At 38.9% G+C, this 20,407-nt stretch overlaps 1 protein-coding gene across 2 annotated transcripts in view; it reads right to left on the reverse strand.

Annotated features, from left to right (window-relative positions):
- Positions 1–5,940: 5,940 nt before the first annotated feature.
- The window catches only part of COL8A1 (collagen type VIII alpha 1 chain), an 86,142-nt gene continuing 71,675 nt past the window's right edge, over positions 5,941–20,407 (reverse strand). Inside the window, exons 4-5 of one of the 2 annotated variants that reach the window (XM_087721375.1) lie at positions 10,084–10,378; positions 5,941–8,132 (exon numbers count right to left, since the gene is read on the reverse strand). In XM_087721375.1, the coding sequence (XP_087577501.1) occupies positions 6,199–8,132; positions 10,084–10,375 (2,226 nt within the window). In that variant the 5' untranslated portion in view covers positions 10,376–10,378 and the 3' untranslated portion in view covers positions 5,941–6,198. Of the gene's footprint in view, positions 8,136–10,083; positions 10,379–20,407 lie in introns of both variants that reach the window. The other variant, XM_087721374.1, reaches the window with a different exon arrangement.

Genomic DNA, 20,407 nt, shown 5'->3' on the forward strand with positions numbered 1-20,407 from the left:
AGAAAACTGATTTTCTGAAACTCTATTATAAAAATTTATGGGTATGGAAATACTGTATGAATGATTGGGAATTTTCTAGGTGTTTTTTTTTTTTTTTTTTTACTGTTAAAGGCAGATTAGGGAGAATGATAGTTAATGTTTTCAGCAATGGTATTTAACATGCAGTAATTTTAACGAAGTTGATGGTTTAACACAAAAGGAGCGGGAAACGGAAGCTTGAATACATTTCCAGAAAAGAAAATTTCAAAATTGTTTACATAATGTTTTCCCAGGATGAATCTTCCTGAAGAATGTTCCACCTAATTTTTATTGCACATTGCCCTGAGTCCCTCTGAGCAAGATGGCAATACTTAAATATGATAAATAAATTCTGTTTTCTGTGCAACGTGTAGTTCTTGTACCTCAACAATTAGAACCGAGAGCTATGTTGCCTCTAATAAAAGAATATAGCATAATAACATGTTATATGATATAACCTTATCATTTAAAGTGATCACTATTACTTCTGGTAATGAATTCTATAATTTAATTGCATGTGAGATAAATGATATCTGATCTGAAATAGCAGTATACAGTTTCATGGTCCAATCTTGTTCCTGAGAGAAAAATGCCTCTTTCAAACAGTGTCATTATCCCATACATCATTTTATACACATTTATACAGCATTATTGTTTTGTTTATTGTGTGTGTACCTTATGATGATGGCAGAGACAGTCTGCTGAATGGTTGATTTATGGTTGCCTAGGTTTTCCAGCACAACTAATATTAATTTATCACAGCAGATGCAATAACAATTAGCAACATTTCCTTATTAATTATCTACTAGCATTTCTGCCCTGTTTGTGTGTTCTAACTTGAACAGTACTTGCTGCTTCCTCCTTTTTCCTGGTTGCATTCCCTGCTATTTATTTAAGATATCTTTTCTACATACATAAACTCCCTTCATGGGAAATTGCAGTAAAGTACTGCAAGTTTGTATGCATAGAATAAATTGTTCTTTTTTTTTCTTTTCAGAACTTACGCTGCATTGAATGTGGTCAGGCATAATAGTTATGATCAATTAATACAGCCCTCATTTTCCCTACATAATTGCTGTTTGTATGAAGAGTGAGCAATAAAAATGATGTTTTTGATAGCAAACTAGTTCAATCAATAATTGTAGAGGATAATTTGCAGGAGCCACAAGTAACACATTCCAGAAAATAATTGAAATAAAATACCAAAACATTGTAAAAAGTTATTTAATGAGACCTTTGCAATCAGTACAAAAACTTAAATACAAAATTATTTCTTATTTTCATTTTTTATTTCTTTACCTTAGTAATCTGGCCTAAAGATCTTTGAATTGCCCATTGTTCTCAAATAGTTTGTGCTGTAATGCATTGAGATTTAAATAATGGAAATTCCACTTGCTATTTGTATACATCTATATTAGGATAATCTTTCAATTAAGTATGGAATTTTCATTTAAGATATAAAAACAATAAGGATTAGTCTAGATGGAATGTTTAAAACAAACGAAAAAGTAAATGGATGTTAAATAACTCATAGATTACTTTTCCTATGTCAAGGAGAAATCATAACTATCAAAGGAACTAGAATGGCCAAGTCCATTAATTCCTCAACTCCGATAAAGCTAGAAGTACTTCTGCACCATAGATGCTTCTACTCAAACCACCCATCTGGATTTGGACTGAGGTGTGTAAATGAGTATTTCATCCATATAAGGCTACCTCTAGCTATATGGCTGCCATGAATAAAAGTTGGATTTGTTAGGCATGGCAGAAAAGGAGTCCCTTTTCAAGCTTTTCCTGAATATATCCTTTGTCTATAACTTTTCAAGTAATAAGAGCAGAGATTCACTTGGTTAAATCCTGAGTGGAGATTAGACATTTCTACTCTAACATAGTTGTCTCCCCAGGAGTCCTTGCACTTCTTGAATATGTGCAATCGATGAGATCTGGGCAGCCCTAAACATGCAGCATCCAACATATCCTCTGTGGATCAAACAGGTGACACTGCACACAATGCTGTTGAAATTGGGATAGAGTTTTCACCACAAGATTTCTGTTAACCAGAAGAAAGGATGAAGTTAGTCCCCTGCAGTTCCTCCTGCTAAACAACCAATCCACATGGTAATTTCTTGCTCTAATCCCAGTTACAGTTCTTATACAGGGCGGGGCATAACCTTTTCCTAGGGGGTCACAGCAAGATCGACAGCAGTTTACAACTTCCGCGACACCTCATTTTAAAGCCCATAAAAAACTGAATTGAATGAGCTATTAAATGTTAAATTTGCTTTAAGAATGGCTGGAAAATTCGATTCGGAAGAACAAAGGATCATTGACAGAATAAAATGCATTGCCTTTCAAGAGGCTCGCGATGCTGGAGCGACGTTTATCAATCGAAAATGGATTGCAAACAAATTGAAACGTCATCCGGATTGGGTTACTGATAATTGGAACAAAACAGCCCAAGAATGTTTCACAAAATTTGGAGAAGGGCGTCCTCTGCAACTGTCCCAAGAAAGCAAAGCCATCATTGCAACTGGCAGTCGCAAACAACGAAAAGGAAACCGAAAAGTGGCCCAAGAAATCCTTCAAATTCGTGGAAAACGAGTTGATCAAAGGACAATCGGCCGATATCGAGAACGAGAAGGTTTGAAGCCATTCCACGTCATTTGCAAACCATTGAAAACTCAAACACACGTTCAAGATCGGCTTTGGTTGTGCGATTGGTTGTCTGAATGGACTGAGGAAGATTTTCTTCATTTGGCGCCATCTGACGAATTCTTCGTTTATGCCATTCGAAAACCGAATTTCCAGAACGATCGAATTTGGGCTAAAGATGTCGACGACATCACCAAACATGAACGATATCGACAAATCGTTCGCAATCTGACTTGCATCGGGATTTTCGTCATTTTCACAGCCAAGAAACTGCATTGGGTTTTGAAGAATAAAGGGGAATCCTGGGATGGCAGTTATTTCCGTGAGAAAATTTTATTGGAGAATGTCATTCCATTTCTCAGTGATCCAGACAATGTCTTGGTGGTTGGTGAGGCTGTCTTTCTTCATGACAAAGCTCCTTGCATGCGTGCAAATGCGACTCAGCAATTGTTAAAGGAAAACAATGTCGAATTTTGGGGCAATGACATCTGGCCGGGAAATTCGCCAGATCTCAATCCGGCAGAGAATATTGGGACCATAATTAAGGATGAAGTGGAAGCTCTGATGATTCAGGAGCAAGGTCAAAATCGATATTCGGTTGAAACTTTGAGAATGAATTTGGAAACTGTGTTGAAAAATCTGGAAAATCGAACGGAACTGTTTGAAGATTTGTTGTGTTCTTATCCACCTCGTTTGAATGCTGTTCGAAGGGCTAATGGTGGTCATACTGACTATTAAATCGTGTCAATAAACTCAGTTTTTGATGGGCTTTCGAATGGTGTATGAATTATTTGTGTTGTTATTACAAGTGTTGCTGTGACCCCCTAGGAAAAGGTTATGCCCCGCCCTGTACATGCAAATATTGTTCCACAGGATTTCAGCACAGTCTATTCAGGTACATCTATGTCCTTCAAGTATCCTTCTAGAATCTGTGTTAACTGAAAATGGTAATTGGGAGTGTTTTCTACTGGGACTTACTAATACTTTAAAACAGTTATGGAAGTCCTTTCCATGTGCTAATCTTTGAAGACTGTTAAATTGATAAGAAAACAAAAATGAAGCCTTTCATCAGTAACTTCATGCTTCTCAGATCGGTTGCTATGCAGTATGTTTATGAATCTGAGCTAATCTCTTTACTCTTTCATGTACATCTCTTAATGGACTGGTTTGAGTTTCAGCTGGTTTAGATTTTAAAACTGTCAGTGCTGGATGTTTGTTGATTTTCTTTTTCTTTTTTGCTGTTTTATTTTTGAATAGGATTTTATTACATCAGTGGTTCTTTGAAGACTTTTATCTTTAGTGGCAGACTGGAAATAGTTAATGTATTATTATGGTCAGTTGCATAGTCAACCAGATTTTAAGACTTGATTTGGCATTGTTAGCTACCTATTAAGTTCTTCTGAAGGACCTGGGATAGTCACACAAGGTATCTTGGTACTAATTTTGCTTTCTTTTGACACAGTCATTCCGCCTCTATTTACCGGTCTTTATATTTCTTTTATTTTCTTCAGTTCTTTCACTTCTATTCTGCTGTCTTTCTAGTGCAGGGGTGTCAAACTCATGGCCCGTGGACTGGATGTGTCAGATGCTGGTCATGCCCACTCCCAGTTTAGCAAAGGGGAAAAACATGACGACATGTGTTTGACACCCCTGTTCTAGTGTATTATCTACTATCCAGACTGTTTTGTCTTATCCATAATTGTGAAGACTGATGTGTTAGGTGGCAAGTCTTTGTATGTTTGAATTCTAAAGTTCCAGATACTTTAGCTTCTTCACATTCTATTACTAGCATTTTGTGGTTCTACCAGTTCTTGCTTACAGGCAGGTGATATTTCTTGCAGATATTCCAATGTACCAATGTTGCTACTTAGTTAGGCCATTGCTTATTGTCAGTCTGTGTGAACTTTTGTAGGAGCTTACTAAGTGATGCACTGTTTCTGCAGATTCGTTGCAGAGGTGGCATTTGCTTTCTGTTGCTGGCTTCTCAATTCTAGTGTTGCATGAATTTGTTCTTAAGCCTCGGTCTTGAACAGCCAGCATTAGCCCATCTGCCTCTTTCTTCAGCTTTACTATTGTTGCAAGCACTTGTTTTTATTTGCTTTGTCTGCAATTTTTCTTAATGTACTGGGCATGTAATACTTTGCCATGCCATGCCTCTTATTATTATTATGTACACAACAATGTGAAATTACAGGTGCCAGTTCTTTAGCTGTGTTGGCCTTCATACTCACTTCCCAATAACCTAGATATCATAATTATTGGCATGGCATATGTGTGACACTAATAACCAATAAAAGTTATTATCTATGCACTATTAAGTTGGTGTCAATTCTTGGCAACCAGATAGATAGACTTTATTCAGGATGAAATAATAATAGCCGCTTTGCTGCTCCCACAAACATATGACTTTCTAATCTCCATGTATTTAAAAGCCATTTAGCCAAAATAGGCTTTTAGGAATAATCCATAGGATAGTTGAACTGAAGATAGTTACTCTATTATATTCCATTGCCTTTACATAACTCATACTGGATAAATCACACAATATACAAAACTAAAGGACTGTGCTATTCTCAGTCATTGCTAACCACCTTTTCCAGTATTTGTTAAAGGACCTAGGAAAATGAACAACGAATAAACTTCTATTTTGAGCATATCAAACATCCAGTCCTATCATTTCTTGATCAAAATTTGCAACAATGATTTCCAAGAGAAAAAGGATCACTCATTCCCTATTTGTGTATCAGGTAATTCAGACTTTCCTGATTTCAGATACACATTGCCATTTTCTGTATTTATATTCTGTGATCCATAAATCAATATGAAACTGTTAATCTATGCTGCACTAACATTATTCAGTTTGTAAATACCATTTTACCTCTAAATCATTGATTTAAACTATTCCACAAACCAATCTGGAAATATAAACATTTACTTGTAATATGAATATGGTCTATTGCTTGTTGGAGAAAAGAAATCAACGCCATAGATTTCAGTCAATTTGCTAATAATTAAATTGCTTTCTAACACTGAGATTTGTCCTTTTCTACTATTTTTGTCAGTATAACCAGATTAAAATCTTCACATAAAAATAGAAACTTTGGCAAAGAGAAGTTGGTACATAATTACGGAGCCTTCTTGAAGTCATTGCAGTTTTTGTTATAAATAAATCTTTATAGTATTATTATAGAATAAATGTTTGTATCTTTGTCTATCACCTTCCACTTGAAAGTTTCACCCTAGAAGGAAGTGATCAGTAAACACTGAATGTAAATCCTGACAGGACATTATTTTTAATTCAAAAAAGCAGAGAAATGTTGAAAAGATTCATTGTACAGCAGCAAGCCAATTAATGCTGGGCTTATCAATAGTTTTTCTTTATAACAAGCTGTACATAAAATGTTTAAATTTGTAATTTTATTTTAATATTGTACATGTTGGTCCAAGAACGATCAATAAATGCACCTTTCAATGGTATAGATTTGGAAACATAGAAAAAAGAGCTTTCATTTGATCTGAGTGTGCAGTTTACATTGGATACAATAAATATCCAGAAAAAGATGAGTGAACGTATTGCCCAGCATAAAGTCCCGCCGCCTGTTCAGAGGGCATCTGGATATAAACTCTGTCACCGTGCATCAGCTGAACAACGGCACTTCCAGAAGCTTGGTCCAGGAAACCTTTCTTGTATTCATCATACGTGTACATCAATGGCTCATTGTTTTTAAATAATGCCACCCAGACATTTCCCCCTTTGCAGTGTATGTGGTAAGCGAAGTAGTAGATCCCAGGGATTTCACAGGTAAAGACACCAGTCTGTGGATTATAATTCTGCCTGCCATTATAAAGGAGCTTGTCAAAGATCACAGGAACCCTGACCCGTGGGAAAGGAGTGGTGAGCTCAGCCGTGAAAGCCGGCATCTCATAGGTGGTAGCGGCAGCGGCGGCAGCGGCGGCGGCAGCACTGTTTTTGCTTTTCTTCCCCTTATAACCATATGGAGTCTTTATTCCATCAAGGCCTGGCCCTATCTCTGGCAGATAGTGTCCCATTGCTGGCGGTGTAGGTTGCATTATTATTGGAGGGCCAGGGGGACCAGGGGGACCAGGAGGTCCTTGGAGACCTGGCTGGCCAGGAGCACCAAGCGATCCAGGTTTCCCTGGTGGTCCAGGTATCCCTGAAACACCAGGTTTCCCCATTCCTGGAAAACCTGGCGGGCCTGGCAAACCCCGTTCACCTTTAGTTCCAGGTAGTCCAGGAGGTCCAATGGGGCCACTTGGTCCTGCAATACCTGGGATTCCAGTAGGGCCCTGATGGCCTTGAGTTCCTGGCTTTCCAGGTTCTCCCTTGGGGCCCATCAGCCCATGAGCACCAGGCAAACCTGGCAAACCTTTGTGACCAGCTTCTCCTTTTGGTCCAATTGGACCAGGCAAGCCTCTCAGACCTGATGGGCCCACCTCTCCTGGAAAACCAGGTTTACCTGGGAAACCTTGCAAACCAAGCTCACCTTTGGGACCAATAGGTCCTGGAGGCCCAACAGCTCCAAATTCTCCTTTTGGACCTGGGAATCCCATAACACCTGAGGGCCCCATTAATCCAGGCTGGCCTGGTTGGCCTGGTTCCCCTGGAGGCCCAGCCATGCCAGGTGGGCCCACATAACCTTTTTCACCCTTAGGTCCCAATGGGCCCGGAGCACCACCCATACCCCGATCACCTTTAGGACCAGGGAAACCTGGCTTTCCAATCCCGGGAGCACCAGGTGACCCTGGTAAACCTGGCAGGCCTTGTTCCCCTTTCCCACCTGGCATGCCTGACTGTCCTGGGATTCCATCTTGTCCTGGCTTCCCTTTACCTGGAAGACCAGGAGGACCTTGAATTCCAGGACTCCCAGCTAAGCCCTTTGGCCCTCTTTCCCCTGGAATTCCTGGTTTGCCTATAGCTCCCTGAGGGCCTGGAAAACCTATCATTCCTGGTTTGCCTATTCCAGGAAGTCCAACAGGACCGGGAGGACCTGGTAAACCAGGAGGTCCTCTTAGCCCCGGTAACCCTGGAATCCCCACACCTTTATCTCCTTTTGGGCCTTGGGGGCCTTGTATCCCAGGTTGCCCTTTCATTCCTGGCTCGCCCTTTCCTCCTGGTTGTCCTGGTGATCCTCTGTCGCCTGGTTTTCCTATTCCAGGCAGTCCTTGAGGTCCTGGTGGTCCTTTGGGTCCTGGAATTCCCATAGATCCACTCTCCCCCTTTGGCCCCATTTCACCTCTTGATCCGGGAGGCCCCATTGCTCCTGGTTTTCCTGGCATTCCAGGCATGCCTGGTTTTCCAATTCCTGGGTATCCTTGCGGTCCTGGTTTTCCTTTAGCTCCTGGTACTCCGTGTCCTGGCAGCCCTGGAGATCCTGGAGGCCCTCTTGGTCCAGGCTCTCCAGGAGGACCCTGCTCACCTCTCAAACTGGCTAATGGCAATTCTGCTTTTTAAAGAGAGAAAGAGAAATAAATAAAGAAAAGAATATTAACTTTCATCCTGACTTTCATCTAGATCAGTGTTTCTCAACCTTGGCCACTTGAAGATGTCCGGACTTCAACTCCCAGAATTCCCCAGCCAGCATTCGCTGGCTGGGGAATTCTGGGAGTTGAAGTCCAGACATCTTCAAGTGGCCAAGGTTGAGAAACACTGATCTGGATGACACCAATATGCTTCAAGAGGAATTGATGTATCAGCCTGCTGGCTGGATTATTTTTACAGTATAGTTGATGTTCAAAAAGAAGGATGGATTTCCTCCTTTCAAAGAGCATTAGCAATTTTGTGATCAATGCTGCTGGCCCCCCCAATTTTTATTTTTATTTTTGCTTTCCTAAATTGTTCCTGATGAATTACATCCATATTCAAGTTGATATTTCTATGTGTTTTGATGCAGCAAAATCTAGAACAGTAAAGAAAAATGACTTGATGGAAAGGATCACATTGTGACTTCTCCGAATCTGGAAGATAAGGATACGAAAATGGGAGCGGACAAGATGCACACTCTTGCCACTCTCTGTATTTCACTAAAATTTAGAATTTAGAATTTTAGAATTTATTTGTTATTTATAGGCCGCCCTTTTCCCTGAGGGGACTCAGGGCGGCTTACAGTTCATGGGAAGGGGGGGTGCAAGATAAAACATAAGACAGTGCGTAAATAAAAAATAAAACAATAAAACACAACTTTCATTCAGCATTCGGGTGGGGCGGATTAGAATCTTATCCCCAGGCCTGACGGGATAGCCAGTTCTTAAGGGCTGTGCGGAAGGTCTGGACAGTGGTGAGGGTGCGAATCTCCACGGGGAGATCGTTCCAAAGGGTCGGAGCTGCTACTGAGAAGGCTCTCCTCCGCGTAGTCACCAGTCAGCACTGACTGGCGGATGGAACTCGGAGGAGGCCTAATCTGTGCGATCTAATCGGTCGAAGGGAGGTAATCGGCAGGAGGCGGTCTCTCAAGTACTCAGATCCACTACCATGGAGAGATTTATGGATGGTAAGTAGCACCTTGAAGCGCACCCGGAGATCAACAGGTAGCCAGCGCAGCTCGCGGAGGATAGTATTGTATCCGAATTGTATTCGGCTTTAGTGCAAGTGACAATGTTTTATATTGTACTAAAGAGAAGAAGCTGCTTGCCAATGGCCTCTCACAAGATCACATTCCAGAACCTGCCCTTTGAGGCAGCCATCTCACTCTGCCTAAAGCAGGTATGAGAACATTTTGGTAACAGGACAGAATAAACTTAACATTTGGAAATGGGTGAGGAAAATGACCAATTTTGGTGCACAACTAGAAATAAGGAGTTGAAAAAAAAAAGGGATGTTTAAACATCTCGGCTTGTTGCCAACTCTCTGTAAACTTAAGTTCATAGCTGTTTCGGAATAAATGCACAAGCTGTCTTGCCCCCCCCCCCCAAAAAAGCTCAACAAAAAATTCTTCACAAATGTTGACTTTTGCAATATATTCTATGCATTTGGGTAACGTCAATATATGAAACTTGCCTTCTCTTCCATCCTGTAAGAGCCAAGGTGGCGCAGTGGTTAAATGCAGCACTGCAGGCTACTGCTAGATCAGCAGTTCAGCGGTTCAAATCTCACCGGCTCAGGGTTGACTCAGCCTTCCATCCTTCCGAGGTGGGTAAAATGAGGACCCAGATTGTTGGGGGCAATATGCTGACTCTCTGTAAACCGCTTAGAGAGGGCTGAAAGCCCTATGAAGCGGTATATAAGTCTACTGCTATTACTATTGCTATTGCTATTGCTGTATAATGTAATAATTAGGATTCTGGAAGAGGGATCAGAGAGGGTCATTTTCAACTCCAGCCTCAGCTATGGAACCTCATCAGGAGACCTTGGTCCAGTCACTAAGCCCACCCAACTTCACATCTTGCCCATATTACCTTTCTGTTTCTTTGAAATCCTCTCCTTGCCAAGCATGGGGATCTGTGGAATTTCTTTTATATACTGAGGTATATATTCTTTTCCATATGATAGATGTGGTCCCTCCTTTCCCATGTGCTGCATTGGCACTCCATCTTTACCCAGTGGCATGTGAGGTACTTGTTGCCCAAGGGGTTGGTACTGTGGCACTGGGGGAGGCATCGGCTTGATCCCATAATAAGCACCAGCTTGGATAGATCTCAGTAGCCCAAGGTAAATGATTAGCCATGCAGGTGCTAGCAATATATCCATAATCTGCAACAACAAATAAATCGTTCTCAAAATAGAAAAACAGCAAGAACTAATGTAAGAAACTTAATTTTGGACAATGAAAATTATCCCCGGTAAGAAGGTATTTCCTTTTGGTAATCTTTTTAGCTATTCTGCATTAAAGCAAACAGAGCTGGTTTTAGGTCTTATGCATCCTTATGGTATTTCTGGCATTTTAGCTTTGGAAGCATAAATATAACTATGAACTGCTAAGTTATATTTATAATATTGCTTTGGGAAAATTATTCCATTACATTGCAGAATATTAAAATGATGATTTTCAGTGGGAATATAATTTGAGTTTCCAACAATGTTTTGGAAGATGTTTTGATGAAAAAAGAATAAGGGGGAAGCTTTCAAGATTTTTGTAAACATGTAGTTGTTTTGAAAAAAAAGAGAAAGAAAAGACAAATGCCTAGAAATGATAAAATACAATAGTTCATGGAAATGTTTGCATAGTAATATAACAAAACATTAAAAGAAATTGTGAATTAAGATAAAAATTAAAAGACAGTATGAATATACTTATAAATTTGAAATGGCAGCCTGCACTTGTTGAGTCTTTTAGAGGCTGGGTATATGGCAGGAAGAATCCCTGTTTATTAAGGATCCTTATGTTATTTCTGTGCTGGAGAATTTTTCACTGAGAGAGCCCCTTCTCCTGAAGACTTAGTTTTCCCAGGAGAACAACAGTTTCAAGGAACCACAAGGAAGAGCTGAAGAATTCAGGACTTTCAGAAATTGTCATTCTAGGTCTGATGCCTACAACAGTGTTTTCCAAACTTTTGATATATGTGTACCCCTTCTATAATTTTCGTAACGCTGAGTACCCCTCATAAAAAACGCTGAGTACCCCTCATAACTACATAAAAAATGTAGTTAATGATTTTCACACTTTCATCCAGAACTTTCTGTAGATCAGCGGGCATCTTACGTGTTGCCAAAGCCTCTCTGTGTATGCAACAATGTGTGGATATGACATTTGGAGCAACATTTTGAATTCTTGCAATGAGTCCTTTATTAATTCTGACCATACTTTTTGCTCCATCTGTGCTTATTCCAACACATCTATTCCAATCAATTTGTTCTCTTGCATAAATGTATTCATAACATTAAAGATATCTTCTCCTGTTGTGATATTCCCACGTGATCCCCACCAAACTCCGGTGCAACGCGTACCCCCACCAAACTCTTCCCGTACCCCTGGGGGTACGCGTACCACACTTTGGGAAACACTGCCCTACAAGATTGAGAGGCCATGTTTAAGTGTGGGGAAATAAAAACACATTATCCAGATCACAGGCACACTCTGTCTTGTGAGGATGAGTTTTTGTTGTGGTCAGACAGCGGCCAGCAGAGCTGGCAGATTCAGACAGTGAGGAAGTTAAGGAGGAACATGGGCCAGTCCTGGAGTCGGAAGAAGGCTCTGATGAGTGCTTTGTATCGGAGGCAGAGATGGGACCAGGGCCATCTGACAGTTATCAGCTGCCTTCGGAGTCAGACATCAGTGAGGCAGATGAACAGCTGGAACCTGTTCCCAGTGTGCGCATGTGCAGTTGCCAGATTAAGGGAACCGCTAAGGAACAAGGGTCAGCTTGGGAGTAAAGCCACAGGTGGGGACGGTATATGCTCCCTCCCATAGGGAATAAAAGAGGAGCAATAGGGGAGGGTGTTTGCAGGAGACAATTAGTTCATTCCTGCATTCTTGCCAAGTATTGCAGCGTCTGAAAAATATTGGCCTGACCACTCTCCAAACCTGATAAAGGTCGGTAATTGGGAACTACCATGAAAGATTGTGGGCCGGAACTTTGCTGGAGAGGAATTCACTGTAAATTAAATAAAACGGGTTTATCAGGACTCAGACTCAGCTTTGTGCTGCTGGGGAAACCGAGGTCAGAACAGTTTTCTCCAATTTATACAAGAATGCCTATGATTGGAGCCTAAATGTACTATTACAAAATCTAGCGCAAAAGGGCCAGTATCTGTAAGAAAAATACCCAAATTCCCTTAAAATCTGGTTTCCTGTATTGATATTTTTCAAATTAGGAATGCTCTTTTGATAGAGGACCAAATTTTTCAAAGAAGAAATAGTAAGATTACTCAAGAAATCTAATCAGTTTTACAAAGTCACTGTTATGCTATAGAAATACGTATTTAATTTTATGGTCTCAGAAAGTAGTATACTATTGTCATGAACAATTATACAAATATTTTGGTTAACTTACTTTTAAAAAGAGTTGCTCGTACTCTTCATTGGTCTATAAGAATTGGGTTCACCGTGACTTTCAATGGCAGCCCTACAAGTTGCTCTCTTCTTATTAAACCAACATAATTTAGACAACCAATAATATGTAATGCCTTATGTATCGGTTTTCTTCAAGTCTTATATGTATGAGTAGTACAAAGAGTGTCACCATGATATTTGAAAGCCAATATTAGCATCGTCAGACAGGACTTTCTTGTCATAAACCAACACAAATTAGCCTGTGTAAAAAAGCCTACTAATCCTCAGTGTCATTAATAATACTTTCACTTTCACTGCAAACATATTGGTGGATGTTTTTGCAGTACTCAAAATTTCCGCTCTCCAGAAAGAGTCAGAACCTGCTGAAAACCACCTTCAATACCAAACTACCATAGAGACTATGCCGGGAATGAATCTCATAACATGCTTATTTTATTCCCAGAGGTTTGCAGATCATCAATTATAACAGTGATATATTCAAGTATTTGGTCAACATTTTTAATGTTCACTTATTATACTCCTCAAAGATGCTTCAGGAACCCTTTGCTTCTCGTCTTTTTCTGCTGCAGTATTTCAGCAAACGACTCCCTTAGTTTTATTCTCCCCTAAACCTGTCTAAATCCTCAGTAAATGTAAATAATTTAGTAGTGCATAACTTGTGTGTGTTTTAAATAGGCTTTTAGACTGTTTCCTAACTGTTTGGTGATAACATAATAAGCTTATTCATGAAGAACTTTCTATATGAAGAACCACCCTTTCTGAAAGCAAGCCTTTAACCAGGAATATTTGAGAAACTATTCTTTGAAGTTTCGTGTCTTTTTAATCTACCCTAGCGTCTAACTCGCTCCTTAAAATATTCAGGGAAAATGTATATGGAATTATTTCTAAAACATAATAATAATTTCTATGGAATAGGAACCTTTCACAATTCATGGGCAGCAGAAAATAGAAACTAAGAAGCAATATTGGTAATTGTACACTAGATGGAGTGTTTGTTTCAAGATATGAAACCTCATTATTTAACTAACATTCATTTCAAAACAAGATGTGCTTATTGAATAGTAAAAATAAAATTATCAACTGCTTAACATTCCAATATCTTCCTTCAAGGTAAACTTTCTTTTCAAGAAAAATCACATTTTCTCCAACTTTCAAATTTAATACTTGATTATATGAAATATTGTTCTGCAATTATTACAGCTGGATAAGCACAAAGCTTCAAACAAAATAATTTTACTTCAAATAAATCATATTCTTCAATGAAAAACAATGGGCAGGGCACTAAAACCTCAGGAATTTAGATTCATTTTTGGCACATATTTTCTTATAAAAGTGAAAGTTAAGAACAAGCAATTTGGGATTTGGAGGCCCACATATATCGTATTAAAATAGCTGAGAAGCACATACTGTAAAAATCCATAATTACACCCAGCTTTCATTCTTTGGTTTTAGTCGTCAGCTGACAACTGTTTAAAGTCAGCTAAACCAAGAGTTGAATTATTAAACAAAGAGCCGAGGTGGCGCAGTGGTTAAATGCAGCATTGCAGGCTACTTCAGCTGACTGCAGTTCTGAAGTTTGGCTGTTCAAATCTCACCGGCTCAGGGTTGACTCAGCCTTCCATCCTTCCGAGGTGGGTAAAATGAGGACCCGGATTGTTGGGGGAAATATGCTGACTCTCTGTAAACCGCTTAGAGAGGGCTGAAAGCCCTATGAAGCGGTATATAAGTCTAACTGCTATTGCTATTGCTATGGTCAGAAATGTGTGTAAATTGAATTAGAATATTTCATGTAAATGCATTTGATATTTAAATTCCCAGGTATTATTCCTTTTAAACAAGTCAGGCTTTGTTACCCAGGTGGATGTAGCATAGTTTTAGCATGATATTAGATTGGTATGAAAAATTTATATTTAAAATTTGCAATAGGACTGACAGCATTTTGGACTGTGTTGATGAAGAAGACTCCCTTTGCAAATCCTTAAAATAGAAGTAGTAGCTTTTCTCAAGTTTTGTATGGCTACCATACAGTCTGGGGAAAATGTGCTTGATTGAAAGATTTACAGGCAGGTGCTACATTTGCAGCATTAGTCATTTTGAAGCACATGTTTGCTTTCAGTCCTAAGTATGCAGGGACCAGTGATGTGCGGTGAGCTTCATGGCCGGTGAGGCAAGTGCGAAAGCCCCGCCGATGCCCTGGCGCCGCATCTGCCATAGAGCGGGACTGGGACCCGCTCTATGGCGGACATGCCGGGACTTTAAAGTCCTGCCGCTGGTGCCTGCCGCCACTTTAAAGCCCTGCCGCCGGGGCCTGAGTGGCCATGATTCCCCCCTCCCCAGCCAGCCAGCCCACCCAGCCCATTCCTCCCTCCGCCACTGCTGTGTCCAACAGGCCTGCTGTGTCCAACAGGCCAGGCGTCTCGTGTTTATGGCGGATATAAACGCGAGACGCCTGGCCTGTTGGACACAGCGGCGAGAACATCCCTGCTGCTGCCGCGCTCTACCGCCTCGTTCCCCCCCAAAGAAACACATGCGTACACACACACACAGACACACACACAAATTCCTCACAAAAAAATTACAAATTAAATTATCATTTTGAATACCGCCCCCTCCCTCTGTCCGATCCACATACCTTTTCCAGCTATAGATTTCAACTCTCCACTTGTCCGCCCGCCATGATGAAAATGTAAAAAATTAAATAAAAAAGCAACTTACTTAGGCAAGGCTGCCAAGGCATGATTTGCTGCTCCCAGATCAGGAGGCGGGAGAATCATGTTCCTCCTTTGCATAAGGAATTTTTCACCTTTTAACCCTTGCTTAATTCTGAGCATGGGTTAAAAGGTGAAAAATTCCTTATGCAAAGGAGTCCATAGTTGTCTCGCCACCCCCTACAATTAGTACTAAGCAGACTCAAAGTCAATGTGACTCTGGAGTCTGGCAGCAGCTACCTTAGCCTTTTTAATTATTTTAAAAATTATTTTCTTTTGCTCATGACACTGGTGAGGCCCCGCCTCCCCTGCCTCCCCTGACTGCACATCACTGGCAGGGACCATAAAAGGGGCTATTCATTAATCTGGGCCTAATATGAAACTCTTTCCAAAATAAGTAGACTACAATAAAGATAATCGGGGCAGTTTGCCTATTTTATTTCTTTGCTCAATGGCTCATTTGCATATTAAAACATATTCAAATAAATAGTAATTGTGAAATGAATGTACCCGAGGAGCAAAAAAGGAAATTCAGAAGATCTATGTGGTCTGTGACTACATCTGCGCCTGAGGGTAGAACAAGAAGCAATGGGTGGAAACTAATCAATGACAGAAGCAACTTAGAACTAAGGAAAAATTTCCTGACAGTTAGAACAATTAATCAGTGGAACAGCTTGCCTCCAGAAGTTGTGAATGTTCCAACACTGGAAGTCTTTAAGAAGATGTTTGATAGCCATTTGTCTGAAGTGGTGTATAGGGTTTCCTGCCTAAGGAGGGGCTTGGACTGGAAGACCTCCAAGGTCCCTTCCAATTCTGTTATTGTATTGTAATGTATTGTATTGTATTGTATTGTATTGTATTGTATTGTATTGTATTGTATTGCATTGCATTGCATTGCATTGCATTGCATTGCATTGCATTGCATTGCATTGCATTGCATTGCATTGCATTGCATTGCATTGCATTGCATTGCATTGCATTCTATTCAGGGGTGGGTTCTGGCAGTCACTGTTGGCTCGCTCATGGCTGTGCCATGTGCGCACATGCAGTTGATGCGCATTGTGCACACATGATGCACATTGAGTGTGCTTGATGCACATTGTGCACACATGATGTGCATTATGTGCGCATACACAGTCCAATAAAAAATTTTCTGCGCATGTGCAGAAGCACAAAACAAGATGACCATGCCTATGGTGCCGGCCAGAGAACCGGTTCAGAGGCATGACAGGTCTGCATTGCTGGCGGTTCCAGTGACCCAGGCTGCCAAACCACTACTGGTTCAGCCAAACTAGTCCAAACCTGTAGGAACCCACTGATTCTATTCTATTCTATTCTATTCTATTCTATTCTATTCTATTCTATTCTATTCTATTCTATTCTATTCTATACCACACTTATTCCGAATCATATAGTCTACTCTATTAGTTCCAGAGTAAACTGCAATCTAAATAATTTCAAAGCATGTCCTAACACATATTAACATTTTGGGGGAAATCTATATAAAGCTTATATTTTATTATTTTCTTTGCACAAAAATCCTTGTGTACTAATCATCACACTTGACCAAATAAAGTATTCAATTCAATCCCATCCAATCTCTCCTACAATTTACTTCGTTTTTTTCCTTCGTAAAATATCATTGTCCTTAAAACAAAACAAAACAAAACAGAAAAATGAAATTCTCTTTTATTTGTAAAAGATCTGAAGTTTCCAGAACTCAAGCCTTATTGAAAAAAAAAGTTAAATCTATTTGTGCTGCCCTTAAAAGTCTCACCACCGTTGGAAGTATATTGAAGATAATTTTCATATTCAATTTTGTGTTCAATCAAGGAACTTCCCTGTTTCCAAAATTCATCATAGAAAGAAGTTTTTAAATACAGTGTGTGAGGTTAGATTAGAATCATTTAATATCACTCTTGTTTATGGCTCTCTGCTGTAATCCTGTGGTTTTATGGCCTGATACTTTGTCATAAAAGACTCCCTTCTTTTTTTAAAAAAAATATAATTTTCATTAAAACGTTTAAACAAGAAGATAAAAACTAATATAAAGTAAGGAAGACGAAAGAAAAAGAAAGACAAGAAAAAAAGAGCTTATTTTCCCCTTTGAAAATACTTACTTTTCTAGCGCTTTTTAAAAACCAGCAAAAATGTTATTGGTCTTTCATCTTTTCACTTTGATACAATTCACACTGTGTTTTCTTAGCCCTTGGCATCATGCTGCTTTATGGGCGATTTGTCTTCAATAACTAAAGCTGTCTTAAAGTTTGCATCATGAGCCTGAGTCTTTGCCATGTACAGTATTTCACCAGACTGTACTTTGATTATCCTTTCCAAGTGGGAATGCAAAACAATAGCATCTCTTATTTTCTTTGCTTTGTATTAATTTTATAGCTCTTTAGAAACCCAGGATACCAATCCAAGGGAGATGTTCAAACCATGAAAAATGTTTTTACAGTATTTTTTCTTGAAAATGTCTCCTGCAGTTAGAGCATTTTCATTGGAAGGGTTTTTTTTTTCCATTGCAAAGGCAGAATCTTTCTATAATTTGCTGTGACCGGTGGTAAAAACAATAAATAAATTGATTGATTGCCTTGTCTATAAGCTCTTTCCAGTTCTGGAATAAACTATGTCTACCCAAATAACAAATGAAATGTGATGATTTACTTTGCAGAAAACAACACAGAATAAGGTGTGTGTATGTTAATGTCTCATTTCTCGCTCTTGTCTTCATTTTATTCCAAGGCATGCTTCCCTCAGTCTGAGTCCTCCACATTCACAGAAAAACAATACCCTCTAACAACAAGGCTGTGGGTTAAGATGATTGAGGAATAAAGGGAATAAACCTATATGGCGAGGATTACATTATAGAAAGATGCTCTAAAGCAAAATTTGCTTGCTTGTATTTTAAAGCCATGAAACTGAGGTCCATTAAACCAAAAGGTTAATATGCTGCTTCTATGAAAAAGTTTCAGTTTTTCAGTTACATAAAAGTTTTCTTTTCCCTGTTTCCTTCTTAGTTTTAGAATAGCAGTATCTTCTGCCCCAGGGATATACAGTATCCCTGGGGCAAGGAAAAGAAAACCTACCTGGAGCCTCTCAATGTTGCCAATAATTTGTAGTAATTCATGTGAATAAAGGTGCAAATCACTTAATATATGAGAAATAATAATCTTCTATATTAGGTTATTTCAATTAATTACATTTAATTTTCATTCAAGCAAATTCTGTTTCACCATGGCCTCTTTCATTATGTTGTCCTGACCCTGCATATATTGAAATTCCCAGGATATTGCTCCCAGTGTGCTATTTAACCTGAAAAAGTTTTCTCAATCTTTCCTTTATGGCAAAAGAAACTATGCATGACTCAAAAAGTATCATTCAGACCTGATCTATAACCGATTCTTACTTTCCAAAGAAAATTGGGTGGTTGGAAGATGCACAGATACTATTTCCTATACAGCCCTACTACCGGACAGAAAGAATAATAGTGAAAGTCTCCTCATATTTTAAGACATTCTGGGTGTTTTTCATTTTCAGAAGAGTTATTACGCTGCTGTTTTCAAATGTGAAAAAGGAGCCTTCAGAAGTGTTGAAGTGAGATCTGTCTACCAGTCCAATAAACTTTTGTGATGCGATCTTGTCCTTTGTTTCAGGCATCACCATGTTTTCAGCTCATTGTATAGTCTTAATATATATTTTTTATAAGCAGTTGATCACAGTTTGTAAAATTATTACATAGGACTGAAAATGTCAAAGCAAAGTTTTTTTTCACATAATTTGTTGAATTACAATAGCAACTAGATTGTTCCATACCTGAAGAACAGGCTTTTATGTTTGGCTTTCTAAAGAGCATTATCAGTCAAGCACCAACACTATAAATTGTTGAAATTCTTTTATTTGGAATTTCTCCTGCTGTTCTGATGAGAAGATAATGGGGCTTCAACAATTTCAACGATACATGCAACAATGAATTTTCTTTTCAAGCTCTCTCACTGTTTTGTAATTGAAAATAAAATTGAAATGGAATCCATATATTTTAAGTGGTTTAATGATTGAATCCTTCCTTTAGCAAAACAAAGTAAGTAGAATAAACCAGAATTTAGTCCATATGATAAATTAACAATAATTACTAAGTATATTACATTCTGGGTGTTGCCAACAAGAAGTCTCCATTGGATTAAGTCCAACTCTCCATCCTAAAGTAGATTAAGATGCTTTGAACTCTCCATTTATACTCTAATCTCATTCTAGGTCTCAAAGAACCTATAGAGTTTCAAGACACATACAAACAAGAGTGTTCTATTACTTTTATAAGATTAAAAGGCATAAGGTACATGCAGGAAACATTAATATAGATTTAAAAAGTCCTTAATTTTGGTTTCAAAATAAAATAAATAAGAAAATAATAAATAAGAAAATAATAAATAAGAAAATTCTTCCACTGAAATCTAATTAATTCACAGAGAATGTGCTAATATGGAATCTTAGAAATTAATGCAAGAATTAATTTTATTTAAATCCCAATCCAGGGTATGTGATAAACAAACATCTAAATTGTGCTGAATTATATATACGTTATATAACAATGTCATTTTATACCTAGATTTATTGACAAAACTACAAGGCCAGAATCAAAACTCAGCATCCTCACTCAATTTATAGAGGCCTTAGGCATTACCAGACATGACTTCAAAAGGACTCAGATAATTAATTCTCTGTCACTATCCCAGCAGGAAGAATGGGGCCTGGAGTGACAGAAAACACTCAAGCTCTTGGCAATACAGTGTGGTTTTGTATGTTTAGTTTCTTTCCTGGGAAGACCTAAAACCACACCATGCAATTCCTTTAGCATCCTAAATAAGATTCACTGCTGAAATCTACCCTGTCCTGCATTTAATTTACTTATTCTCAGCTCAGAACATCTACCCCAAACAGCAGCTGAGTTTAAATATCATTTCAGTTTCTCACATGCTCCCTGGCTTGTCATCATTTTGGAACGGGGTAGAATATTAAACACATTTTTTATATTTACTGTATTTTTTGCATTATAAGACGCAT

This window comes from Thamnophis sirtalis, unplaced genomic scaffold (assembly GCF_051295495.1).
Source record: "Thamnophis sirtalis isolate CommonGarterSnake01/CBP01778 unplaced genomic scaffold, rThaSir2_p1.2 scaffold_8, whole genome shotgun sequence".
Taxonomy (NCBI): Eukaryota; Metazoa; Chordata; class Lepidosauria; order Squamata; family Natricidae; genus Thamnophis; species Thamnophis sirtalis.